At 47.6% G+C, this 13,427-nt stretch overlaps 1 protein-coding gene across 3 annotated transcripts in view; it reads right to left on the minus strand.

Moving 5' to 3' along the window:
• Positions 1 to 12,493, minus strand: part of ANOS1 (anosmin 1) — a 202,695-nt gene extending 190,202 nt beyond the window's left edge. For all 3 annotated transcript variants that reach the window (XM_054544313.1, XM_054544312.1, XM_002831363.2), the window contains exon 1: positions 12,134 to 12,493. In XM_054544313.1, the coding sequence (XP_054400288.1) occupies positions 12,134 to 12,340 (207 nt within the window). In that variant the 5' untranslated portion in view covers positions 12,341 to 12,493. The remainder of the gene's footprint in view (positions 1 to 12,133) is intronic.
• Positions 12,494 to 13,427: the final 934 nt, after the last annotated feature.

The following is a 13,427-nucleotide window of genomic DNA, read 5'->3' on the forward strand; positions in this document are numbered from 1 at the left end:
ACAGTGGCACAATCTCGGCTCACTGCAACCTCCGCCTCCCAAGTTCCAGGGATTCTTCTGCCTCAGCCTCCCTAGTAGCTGGGACTACAGGTGCGCACCACCACGCCTGGCTAATTTTTGTATTTTTAGTAGAGACGGGGTTTTGCCATGTTGGCCAGGCTGGTCTCAAACTCCTGACCTCAGGCGATCTGCCCGCCTTGGCCTCCCAAAATGCTGGGATTACAGGCGAGAGCCACCGCGCCTGGCCCATTATGTGACTTTTTAAATGGTAACAACATATCTGCCTTATCTTTATAAGAATCAGGGTAATGTGAAACACAAAATTATATATTTTTGAGCTCACTAAGAAAATATTTTCTGAAGTATTAACAACTTGAAAAGCAAAAAAAAAACTTTATGAAATAAAAAAGTTATAATTCAAAACAAAAGGGTAAACAGAATGTGAATTAAGAGCCTTGATTAGTTGCTGGATTCTTTTCAAGCCTTTTGATGGGGTATTGTTTCTCAGACTCCCCTGAGGAGAGGTTTTAAAGCTTCGGGGATTAAAGAACCCCAAAACTTCACATCTTTACAATCCTGTTCTCATGTGCAGCCTTGAGAATTTTCAAAATTCTTTTTTTGAAAGATTTCCTCATTGCCTAGCTTTTATATTTTGCAGAGATGCCGGAAAGAATTATAAAGTGTAAACATACACACACATAGCCAAAACCCAAACAAAAGGCAGTGAAGCAAGCATGTCAGGCACACTGAGCTCGTGGAAATGGCTGTCACATACATGCAAGCTACAATTACCATGCACAATGACTCCACACATGTCCCACCAACACACACAACAGCAACCAACACAGCCAAGAATGAGGACACCGCAACTTTTGTTGCAGGCAGCAAACATCCCCTGTGATGTCCAGGACTCCAGCTGCTTGGAACGCTTCCCCAAGAACCTTGATAAAACTCTGCTATTTCATTACATGCATGGAAAATTGGATGGGCCTAAAAAAAAGCAATTGACAAAAACAAAAAAAGACATTCTTCATCTGAAAAATATCAATACCCATGATCATGAGTTAAATTACTATATGTAAGGATTTAAAAGATGATTCATGGTTTTAATAGTTTCTTTCTTCACGTCAACAACTTGCACCAATTTTATTAAATGTTTGTCCTTCTCTCCAGTAGAAAATAATTCTCTTGGCCAGGTATGGTGGCTCACACCTGTAATCTCAGTACTTTGGGAGGCTGATGCAACAGAATCACTGGAGGCCAGGAGTTTGAAACTAGCCTGATCAACATAGCAAGACCCCATCTCTGGGGGGAGAAAAAAAAAAAAAAGTAGCCAGGTACGAGAGTGTAACACACCTGTAGTCCCAGTTACTCAGGAAGTTGAGGGAGGATTTCTTGAGCCTAGGAGTGCAAAGCTACAGTGAGATATGATCATGGCACTACGCTCTAGCCTAGGTGACAGAGGGAGACCTTGTGTAAACAAAAAACAAAAAATTTGTAAAGAAAGTAATTGTTTTGGAGGCAAGAAGCACATCTCACATATGCTGGGGCCTCCCAATCTAAGATACCTGAAAGACGGTTGTGTTTTGCAGATTCTTATTGGTTAGAAGAATGAATTGGGTGGGTACGTGCACCACCACTCGGGATGGTGTTGATGGACTGATATTTTTCAAGCCATTTTCTATCACACCAGCAACCTTTCAATTGTCCTCATCTGTGCAACTGTGGTGCAAAATTGCCTCCAGAAGCCAGTAAGTGAGAAATCCCATCCTAGTTCCCTTACAACTGACGGTCTCTGGATCATAACATAGGTGCTGGTTCCCCTCTGTCTTCTCTCGCTGTTAACATACTAAGAAGTGGAGTCATTCAGTACAAATATCTAGGAATGTGACAATGAGGGCTTGAGTTTCTGCTATGGATCCTTGGTTATCTCATTTTCAGGCCTTCAGTTTTCTTATCTGTAAAGAAAAATAACATTCCTGACCTCACAGAGTAGTTGTGATGGTCAAATAGATATTTTATGTGAAACAACTGTGTCAACTCCAAAACACTGTAAAATGCAATGCTAAATGCCTTCTGTCCTGTGGCTCAGGAATTCCGGAGAGCTTCTAATTTCCACTAATTCAGAAGCTGTGTCCAACCGCAAGCCAAGAGACAGCCTCCTTTTCCTCCCTTCTTTCTTAGACTCTTTCTTAGGGGTGCGGCCAAGGATCTCCATAGAGATCAACTGAAAAGCATTAAGAGTTGAAATTCAACCAGATTAGCAAGAACCAGCAAGACACACATCCCTAAGTGTTGTGGCTTGAATGTGGCATCAGGTTACAATGGGCATGCTCTTAACCTGCCTTGCAGAACAAAGCACTTGAGCTTTGTGGCTATTTATTCCTTCTCTAACAAGTTCCCAAAGTCTGGCTGCTAGCTGGGAGGCTGATGCTATATCATGGCCATTTAGGTTATGGTCCCCAACAGAGAGACCACACCGTTGCAAGACTCTGTATTTATACACATGCTGTTCCAAGCTGGAATAACTCAGCTAGCAGTTATGAAACTTTCCCTAAAAAGATAAACACCCTCCCTCCTCTGAGATCTCATACAAAAAACTCCATCTATTGGGCGGAACTTGTCTGTTTACAAACAAGTCTTAGCCTCAAATAGACCCCAAGTTCCTCATGTACAGAGTTTTTAGCTCATCTTTGGAATTGTAACAATCCACTGATATTAGCTGAAATAAATGGAACTTATTAAATCAGTACTTTTTTTAAAAAATACATTTCTATAGGTTTTTGGGGAGCAGGTGGTATTTGGTTACACAAGTAAGTTCTTTAGTGGTGATTTGTGAGATTTTGGTGCACCCATCACCTGAGCAGTATACACTGAACCCAGTGTGTAGTCTTTTATCACTCTCCCCCTTCCCACCCTTTTCCCCGGAGTCCCCAAAGTCCATTGTTTCACTCTTATGCCTTTGCATCCTCATAGCTTAATTCCCACTAACGAGTGAGAACATACAATGTTTGGTTTTCCATTCCTGAGTTACTTCACTTACAATAATGGTCTCCAATCCCATCCAGGTTGCTCCAAATACCATTAGTTCATTCCTTTTTATGTCTGAGTGGTATTCCATTATGTGTGTATACACACACACACACACATACACACCACAGTTTCTTTATCCACTCATTGATTGATGGGAATTTGGGCTGGTTCCACATTTTTGCAATTGCGTGTGCAAGTATCTTTTTCATATAATGACTTCTTTTTCTCTGGGTAGATATCCAGTAGTTGGATTGCTGGATCAAACGATAGTTCTACTTTTAGTTCTTTAAGGAATCTCCACACCGTTTTACTAGTTTACATTCCCACCAGTGGTGTAGAAGTGTTCCCTTTCACTGCATCCACGTCAACATCTATTATTTTTTGATTTTTTGATAATGGCCATTCTTGCGGGAGTAAGGTGGTACCATATCGTGGTTGGACAAAGCAAGCAAAAACATAAAGTGGGGAAAGGACACCCTACTCAACAAACGGTGCTGGGATAATTGGCAAGCCACATGTAGGAGAATGAAACTGGATCCTTGTCTCTCATTTATACAAAAATCAACTCAAGATGGATCAAGGACTTAAATCTAAGACCTGAAACTATAAAAATTCTAGAAGATAACATTGGAATAACCCTTTGAGACACTGGCTTAAGCAAAGATTTCATGACCAAATACCCAAAACCAAACACAACAAAAACAAAGATAAATAGGTGGGACTTAATTAAACTGAAGAGCTTTTGCGCGGCAAAAAGAACAATCAGCAGAGTAAACAGATAACCCACAGAGTGGGAGAAAATCTTCACAACCTATACATCTGACAAATAACTAATATCCAGGATCTACAAGGAACTCAAACAAATCAGCAAGAAGAAAAAACAAGCAATCCCATCAAAAAGTGGGCTAAGGACATAAATAAACAATTCTCAAAAGAAGATATACAACTGGCCAACAAACATATGAAAAAGATGCTCAACATCACTAGTGATCAGGGAAATGCAAATAAATCAGTACTTTTTAAAGAAAGAAACAGATCCAGCACCTATGCAGACAGTGATTTACATGAAAACAATCTACAAATGCTACATTTGTTCCTTTCTGGGCATTTTTTACATATTGGCTAATAAGGATAACTATTTTTATCCAACCCTCTTTACCATCAGGGAAAATGTCTCCCCTCACCTCTTTGAAACCATACATAAATTACATTTTTAAAATATACAAAGGATTGCAGGTCCTGGAGGATGTAGCTTTTTTGGGGTGTAGCTCCTCTGGTTGCATGCTGAGTAAATCCAATGTTGGCTGATACCTGAACTATTGGGGCTCCCTTGCCTTCTTCCTAGACCTGCCATGTAGTACTGTCATTAATGATGTCCTCTCACTCCAACTACTGCCCACCTACCCTACAGCTATTTCAAGCTTGCCTGAACAGTGCATATTTTCACATTTCATTGAATTCTCAACAACGAGGGAGCATGATGTGCTTACCTACTAGGTCCAAGAATTGAAATCTTTTTACTGAAGTCATCAGGAGCTAGAAACTAAATTCAAGTAACAGAAAATCTTCTGAATCTGTTTATTTAAAATGATGTTTAAACTTTGTATACCCTCTCAATTTTTTGAAGGATAGTAAATGAAGTCTTAGCTGAGAGTGTAAAAGCTAAGTTATATTTTTACTTCTTCTACCTACTAGCTTGAACAGGTCATTTCTATAAGAATCGAGTTGTCTGATCAGAAAAAACAAAAGCGTTGAATGGAACCAAGTGTTTCTGAAGGGAGGTGTCTTAGACTGGGTTTCCTAGAAGCAGAGGTTGAAATGGGGTTTCTCGGACATGAGGTAATATTGGGGCGGGGAGAGAAGCTCTCAGTAGAAGAGGGAAGAGAGGAAGCAGGAGAAGGCAGAGATAAGACCTGTGTGGAGATGGGATCTCAGCCAGAGCCCTGCATAAGCCTGATCCCATGAGATGCTTTTGGGCATGAATTGCATTACAGAGCTGATTCCAGCAGGGGGCTGACCTCCTATATCCCCTGAGCAGAGAGCCAATTGCCACGGTCTGCCCACATCAAGGGAGGAGGATGCATGACCTTGCAAGCAAGATGGTGCCCATCGGCCAAAGGTTATTCACTTAAAAGGAAGCAGCTGTAAGCCATTAGCAGCTGATACAGGAGCCGGGGGATGGTGGGGTAAGAGGCAAGAGGTCAACAACTGCATCGACTGGAGAAGGAATTGGTGTATATCACCTCTTTTAAAATATTTCAGAAAACTCCCCAAAATGACACATTTTCCTAAGATGATGGTGCAAAGAGAACTAAAATGTCATAACTATTCATTTTATCAATCAGCTCTGGTCATGGGGGCAACCTAATGCTAATCAAAAGCTTGAAAGAGTTATGGATATCTTTGATTAATGTAAAGAGGAAAAACTAGGTCATACTTAATAAACACCACATGTTGATAGACAACCTGCTTTCAAAATATGGAGCCCAGGGTAAGTTAAATGGAAAGGTTGAAAGGTAGCTGACTTCAGAACCCTAAGGCTCTGTGAGCTTAGATGATGCCCAGAAATTATGTTATTCTATACTTTACACAAGCCATTGCAAAGAGGCATTTTCAGTTATTTCTATTCCTATTTCATAAATAAAAATGCCTTTTGATAATATGGATATGCATCATTAATTGCTGTCCCAAACCTCCCTTCCCCCCAAAATGGTATGAGAGTCAGGTTTCTGGACAGCAATACCAAGTAATCCACTGGAACTTCTCCATTTCTGACTTAATACAAGCAGTACCCCCTAACACTTTCATAAGTCTCTTTACCTTAACCCCAACATTTTATACTCACTCACTGAAACATACCTGGTAGGTCAGAACATGAAAGGTGGTGAATTTATTTTGAATAAATATGATAACCTCCAAATTTATGATTACATTTTTAAAAGTGGGAACACTTGCACCAACAATATTACCTTTTTAATTTAGGTGTCCAAATACACACATATGGATAAATAATATTATATACATATATATATACAGATATATATATTTGATATCTGCATAAAGAAATAAACAAGTTAATAAGTGTATTTCCTATTGTTTTTTAAATGCTCTATTACAGTCACAATAAGGTAGAGTTTTAAATCATGTTCAAAGAGAAATACCATATTAAAAACACAAAAAATTGCAATGAATAGCATAAGGTTTCTTTTGGGTCAAATTCAGAACATGTTAGAAACGCAGCCAGAGAGCCAATAACTCAGACCAGGAAACACCAAGACCAAACTGCATCAAGTCGTGTCTCTCCCAGCGGCTCTCTAAATGCCTGGCCATCCTGCAATATAACTGAAAACTCAGCACAGAGCAAAGGGACACATCGTAGGCTGGGTATGAGCACCACAAAATCCGTTCCTCTGAAATCTGTGAGCCTGGGGCTGATTTGTAGCTGCTGGGGTTTTGATGCGCTAATTGTTTGTTTACTTTGCCTTGGAGGAGAGGCTGGCCCTCTAAGTGAAATGATCTCATCACCAGCTTCATTCTCCTTTCTGCCAAAACAAACAGCTTCCAATTACTGCTAGGAAGAGCCTCTGATCTCTAATCAGCTACCGAAGGGAGCCTATCAGTGGTACTTTATAGGGCGAATAACGTCCCATTAAGGAAGAATCTCTTAACATCAGTACAATTCTGGAACCCTAGGGCCAAGCTGCCAGCAACCTGCTATTAGTCTTCCAGCAGTATCCCATCCACTTTCTCCCTGGGCATTCTGAAATCTGGCAAAGACACAGACACACATACACACACACCCACCTCAGTTGCCCACGGACTACTACTTTTCCTCAAACCCTACTCTATTGAGCCTCCATTGAGAAAACACAGGCAGACAAAGAGCAGGTCCCAGGTCTGCCAATGCTGAGATTGCCAATGGCAGGTCCCAAGCCTGCCCATGCTTAGGGAACTGATTACGTTTAGAGGTTAAGACTCAGCTACACCTGTGCCATCATGGGCAGACCCAGAGGAGGTCAGAGGAGCAGGAGTGTCCAAGATGAAGCATAGGGCATGAAGTCACTCTCAAATGCATCAAGAGTCACCTATAAAGAGACAGGGCTTATCTCAGGCACCACTTCCCTCCTTTCCTTCTTCTTTAATCTTCTAGAGAAGTTGAGAACATAAGAGGAGAGATGTTTCTCCCTAAGTGAGCATATGTCAGCATCATACCCTTTAACACTACAGGTAACCCTATGAGGAACCGCCACGCTAAAGCAGGTTTAAACTTTCCCAGATGGCTGAATCTTTGACATACAAACAAAGCGAACTAGGTCAGTTTCACAGACGTATGAACAGTGCAGTCCACTACATGCTCACAAGAGGACCTAGGCTTGGGGTATGCTCTGCAGTGGCCATGCTGAAATTCTTTGAGGTTGAGTTTCGTATGTAAGAGTCAATAGCATACTGCAGTACTCACCGGAGAGTGGACATGTCAGCTCACAACCGATCCTGACTCCCACCGCACCCTCACCCCTCCAGGACAGGTTCTCACCGCCCATTCCCCCATCACCTGGCACCCCAGGCCCCACTGGCCTTCTGCTCCCCACCTCCCATCACATGATCCCTGCCCACTATGATCCCTGCAGGGACCTGGGCATGGGTGTAGAGAAGATCAGGGTTGGCCATATGCAGGTCGTACAGTGTCCCATGGTATGGTTGTGTCTGTCCCCATTCCATGCTAGTAGCATGATGGTGTGTTTGGTGGGTGGCCAGCCCGATTCTGAGACACTGGAATGGCACATCCACTGAGGAGGATGCAATACACCTGGGAGCTGCCCATCTGATGGGGGCAGGAGCAGCTGGCCTACGAAGGGGAGGCACCTGGCTCAATTTCCAGAGGACCTGTGCCAGGCAAGAGTACAATCCCTGGGTGCAGCAGCAGGCAAAAGAGGGGACCTGGCCAGCATCATGCCTGAGCACATATGTCTGAGCCCAAGGCCCTAGGTGCCTGCAAAACATGAGTGTTCCCTGGGCACACCCCAAAGCCTTGGGGGAGCCTTCTCTTCCTCCTTCCACCATTCCCGAGTCTGGCCTGTTGGACCCTCTGGCCATTTCAGGGCTCCCTCCAGGAATTAAGTGCTCTGATATTTGCGTGTAAAGCTGGCATTGCACAATATACAGAAGAAGAGTTAGCATCATGCTAATAATTAAACTTTTAAATTTTCTTTACTGAGAACAACATGGATAGGAAATTTAAAACACCATGACAAGTTAAGAGAAGCAAGTGGCAGAAGAAAGGAAAACGTTTTATATCTTATTTCCTTTAACAAACACTTTTTTTCTTGCTGAGTAAGAGGCCCCACGTTTTTATTTTGCACCAGGCCCTGAAAATTAGGTAGTCAGTCCTGAAGTAAATTATCCAGTTAACCAACAAAATCTTAAAAATAGAAACAAAACCAAAAGCTAGAAGCCATCCTCGCTGATAACCCAGCTAAATCGTCAATGAACTGTGTGATGAGCCAACTTTTCAAGACCTCTGAGTTCTTCTCTAATTTAGTAGCTGCCTCCTAGGAGTGTTGTGGGGATTAAAAGAGTAGTACTTATAAAATACCCAGAAGAGTGGCTGCTCCTTAGTAATCTTCCAGGTAGTGCTAGCTGCTGTATTACCATCACCTGCATTACCCCAACATGTTTTGCATCCTGATTGCATCTTGCAGGGCAGGTGCTTCTCTCCCCCAATGGGCATATGAAGGGTTAACATTCAGGAAAGTGATGTGATGCACCCAAGCTACCCATTTGCGAAGCAACAGAGCCTGGGTGTAGAGCAGGTCTGCCCAGCCCCAAAGCCCACTTCCCTGTTCCATACCTCACAGACCCATAGCTCCTCTTCACTCTGCTAACCGCACATATGTATTCTACTTGTGAGCCTAAAATAGCTCCATGCCAAATGCCCTGGACAAAGCATCCTGGAGCCAGATACTAACATTTCAGGAGGTGCTAACATGCACTGTTTCTTTTCGTGAATGAAGGGCAGCATTCAGTAGTGAAATGATGGGGTTTCCATCCCATCTTCCTTTCTTCCTTTCCAGGTCAGAGCAGTGTTGGATTACTTAGGTATCCCTGGTCTGCATTCCCACCCTCATGCCTCAGTACTGAGTCCCTTGTGTTTTTGGGCGTGGTTGACAGCCACTTTGTGCAGGTGGGGCAGAAACAGCCTGCAGACCTGGAGGTGTCAGGTGTGCACATCTACCCACCGCTTTTCTGTCTTGTTGCTGAAGGGCTGGGCAGTGGAGGACAGTGGGGACAACTGGGGCACAGACTATGAGACGACAGCTTCCTCTGCAGGCCGATGACAGCAGGTCACTGCCCCAGGGAATCTGTGTCACTGCCTACACCATGAGTGCATAGGTTGCGCTCTCCTGAGGTAAGGCCTGACAGCTTTCATGCTTGAGAGTCCACATACCTGGCGGGCATCCAGGCTGGAGGCCAGGCAAGCTTCTCCCATCCTTAAACACGGCCTGAAACCATGCAAGAGAAGATGGAAACAGGCACCTGCTCCAGAGACAGCTTTATGGGTGGGCTCATTTGCAGGAGTTGGGGGCGGGGGTGACCCTGTAGAAAGCAATCTTCCTAAGACCTGCTGTAGCCCAGTCATGAGCTGTCTGCAGACTGATTGCTCCACCTTCCTTCCTTTTTTTTTTTTTTTTTTTTTGAGACAGTCTTGCTCTGTCACCCAGGCTGGAGTGCAGTGGTGTGATCTCGGCTCACTGCAACCGCTGCCTCCCGGGTTCAAGGATTCTCCTCCCTCAGCCTCCTGAGTAGCTGGGACTACAGCATGCACCACTGCACCAGGCTAATTTTTGTATTTTTTGTAGAGACGGGATTTCATGTTGGCCAGGCTGATCTCGAACTCCTGACCTCAAATGATCCGTCTGCCTTGGCCTCCCAAAGTGCAGGGATTATAGGCATGAGCCACTGCGCCCGGCCCATCTTCCTTCTAATTATTTAAAAAAAAAAAAAAAAAAAAAAGGCAAGTGGTGGGGAACAGGGAAGCTTGGGGTTTTATAAGGAGAATGTGTTGCTGGCTTTTCAGATCTTAAAAACGCTTAATCCCTGCAATTTAGATAAATCAGATAGGCATTACCAGGTTAGGGTTAAGGCTCCCAGAATGGCTTTGCAGTTGATTACAAACACAGCACTTATTAAGTCTTAACTGAGTAATTTGCAGCTTATTTCACCCCCAGCTAATTAAAATGTAATCAGGATTGTCTAGCAATGTGCATTCTGTCAGCAGTTTTTCTTCCAAAGAGAAATCATGCCAAGGAGACCACAAGAAAAGCCTTTCACGGGAACTGGCTTCATCTAAGCTGCTGCTTTAGCCACTGAAACTGTAAAACAAATAAATTACAGCACTGACAATTCAATAAAAAGAAAAAAAAAAGGTACTCTTTCTCCCTGGGAATAGGCTGCTCCGTTTTGTTTGTTTTCTGTTGTTTCAAACAATAGTGTGGCATCTTAGGAGAGTGACTTTCAGGGTAGGACTCGGAGGGCTGGAAACCAGGTGCCTGGGGATCGGCCCTCTCCTGGCTCTGTCCAGGATGTCTGGGTAATTTCACCACAGGAGGTGAGCACTGGGTCTTCCATTCCCTGAAGACGCAGGAGGACTACAGAGCGTGCCCATTTCTCTGACACCCACGAGATGCTGCTTCTACGACTTAGAACAAACTCAACTGCACACTCGCGAACGCGCCAGCTTCACCAGCCGGTTCAAGATCATCCCCGAGGGCTAAGGGGAATCACTTCCACATTCCACCCTTATTAATATGGCCTCCTCTGGCAGCTTAATTCCCAGGGCCTCTAGGGGGACCCCCCCACCCCTTGACCCAGCTCCGGCAGGAGGGGCGCCCAGTTTAAGAGCCAAGGGTTTGGCTTCCAGTTCCCGCCCAGCCAGGGGGACCCCCTCCCCCCAGCCCCCATTTCTCCTTTTGGTCCCTCCAGAGTTTCCCTGAGGCGAGAAATTGGGAACTTGGAACAGGTGGGCACCCAGGGATAGAGGCGAGAAGGAGAAGAAGGAGAGAAGGATAAGAGAAGAGAAAAATAAGCGGAGGATTTCAGAGCTCGCACGCTCGACAGGGCTGGTACAGGCAGCAGCTGCACTCGCTCCCGCTGAGTCCGGAACCTGCTCTCGTGCGCCCACCCGCACCCGGAGCCTCCGCGCAAGTCCCGCGGGGTCCGCGCCACAGGGCAGAGTCCCGGCAACCCGCTGGAGCCAAGCGCGCGGCTCCCGGAGCCTCCCACACAAGCGCGCGCCCACACACACACACACTCCCCACCCTCAGGCTTAAAGAACCTACGTACGGGGTTTGGGGGACGGTGCCCTAGGGACTCGTTGAGGAGTATCCGAATACGGCCCCGCCAAATGCCCTGTCCCCGGCACTTCTTCCCTGACGCTCTACGCTAGTCCAGGGCAAGACCTTGAATCTTTGGGGTTCCAAATTGAGGCGCGCACAGCCACCCGCACCCCCAACACGCGCATACACCCACCCTGGAACACGACTTGGCACAAGTACCCTGGCTGGGGCTCCAAGGGTGGGCAGCGAGCTCTGAGCCCTCAGAGAGTGAAAACCATCTTTCAAAAGAGACAAAGTGTCGGCCCGCGGGCACCTGCGGGGCTGGGGCTCGAGGTGAGGTCCCCGGGCGCAGCCGGACGCGCCTTCCGGACTCCCTCCCAGTGCCCCGGAGCGCCTGGGACTTTGCGGGAGTCGCCGCCCGCCCGGAGTCTCGCGCACTCCAATTCCCGGGAAACCGCCACATCCACACACCCGCTCCCAGCATCCACGACTCTCCCTCCCCAGGGAAATCGCCTTTGGTTTCTTGCTGGGAAGGAGGGAGTTGGGGCAAGATGTCTCGGGCTTCTTTTTCGTTCCAGGAGCCGGGAAGAGGCTGGAAAGGAGAGTTCCAGCACCCCGACTGTAAGATCCACGCCCAGGGGAAGCCAGGATCAGCCCGCGGCGCTGGCCGAGAACTTTGCGCGCCCAGGCTGGGAGGCGCGCGCCCCGGTGCGCCCACGCCGCAGCTGCAGCCCCAGAAAGAACCCCTGGCGGGGGCCTCCCCGTACCTGGAAGTGCTGGAAGAAGGCGGAGATGCGAGTGATCTGCAGGCTCAGGCACCTGGAGGCGCAGCGGGCGCGCTGGACGCTCCCGGCAGACAGCGACTCGTCCAGCCGCCGCGCAGCAGCCGCGCCGGGGCCGGCCGCCAGGCAGCCGCTGGAGGCCGCCAGCCAGAGGCAGAGGGTCAGGACCGTGCCGGGCACCCCGGGCACCATGGCTGCGGGTCGAGGGAGAGGGCGCCGGGCGCGGGCCGAGGCTCCCTGCTCCGCGCCGGGGCTGCACTGCTGGGGACCAGGCAACCGCCGCGACTGAGCCGGAAAGTTCAATCCTTCAACTCCGGCCGGACCCTCCCCGCCGACCTCCCTCCCAGCTCGCCCTCGAGGGGTGGGGTGAGAGGGACAGGAGGCCGCACCATTGGCTGGAAGGCGTGTGAGTGACAGGGGGGCCGGGCGCCGGGCCCGTGGGCCGGTCTCGGGAGCTGCCAGCCCGGGCGCTCCGGGGGAGGGCGATGCCGACCGGCTTTCCACGCCGCCCAGGTCTCGAGGGGCCCGGCTCCCACGCAGGCGCCTCTCCCGTCCGCACCAACCGCTTCCTGCCCCTCCCCTCCCCCCTCCGTCCAGGTAAACGTCGGTGTGAGCAGGTCCAGGCCTGCCAGGAGGGGTGCTCCCTTCAGCAGGAGGGAAGAGGCCTCAGGACCCCCAGGGGCGTCCCACCTGCCTGGGGATTGACCCCGCGCCCCTAAGTGGCTTGCTTTCTCCCCGACCTCCCCTGGGTCCAGGCTTTTCCCACGCTTTCACATATTCGAATTCCCTTTGCCCAGGTAGTGGAAAGAAGGGAAGAAAACAAATGGCAGTAACACAGACGGGGAGGGGAGCGTGGACATTTGCCCTACAGTGTCCCGGAGACATCTTCCTCCTTCTCTCCCTCTTGCATTTCTTCCGTCCTTGCCGCATCCCTCCCTCCTTCCCTCCCTCCCGCACTATTTTCCCTGGAGACAACCTGAGGGCATAGCTAACCACCTTTAGGTCCACACGCCTTGTTTCCTCAGGTGTCTGTTTTTCTAGTAAGCCTTGCACGCCCAAAGTGAGTGATTTATTCTAAATAGACTTGCGTCTTAATCTCTTTCTTTCCCCACGATTTGCCCGAGCCTCTTGACTCAGGCTTTTTAGCTTTGGAATGGCTGCTCCGTCCTTTCCTGTCGTTTTTGTCCAGTGTTCTCTCAGCACACGAATTCTCCCTCCCCAGCCAGGATCCTGCCACAGAAAGACAGGAGGCATTGATAAGACACAACTTGTAACAAAG

The sequence above is a fragment of the Pongo abelii genome, chromosome X, assembly GCF_028885655.2.
Source record: "Pongo abelii isolate AG06213 chromosome X, NHGRI_mPonAbe1-v2.0_pri, whole genome shotgun sequence".
In the NCBI taxonomy this organism is placed as follows: domain Eukaryota; kingdom Metazoa; phylum Chordata; class Mammalia; order Primates; family Hominidae; genus Pongo; species Pongo abelii.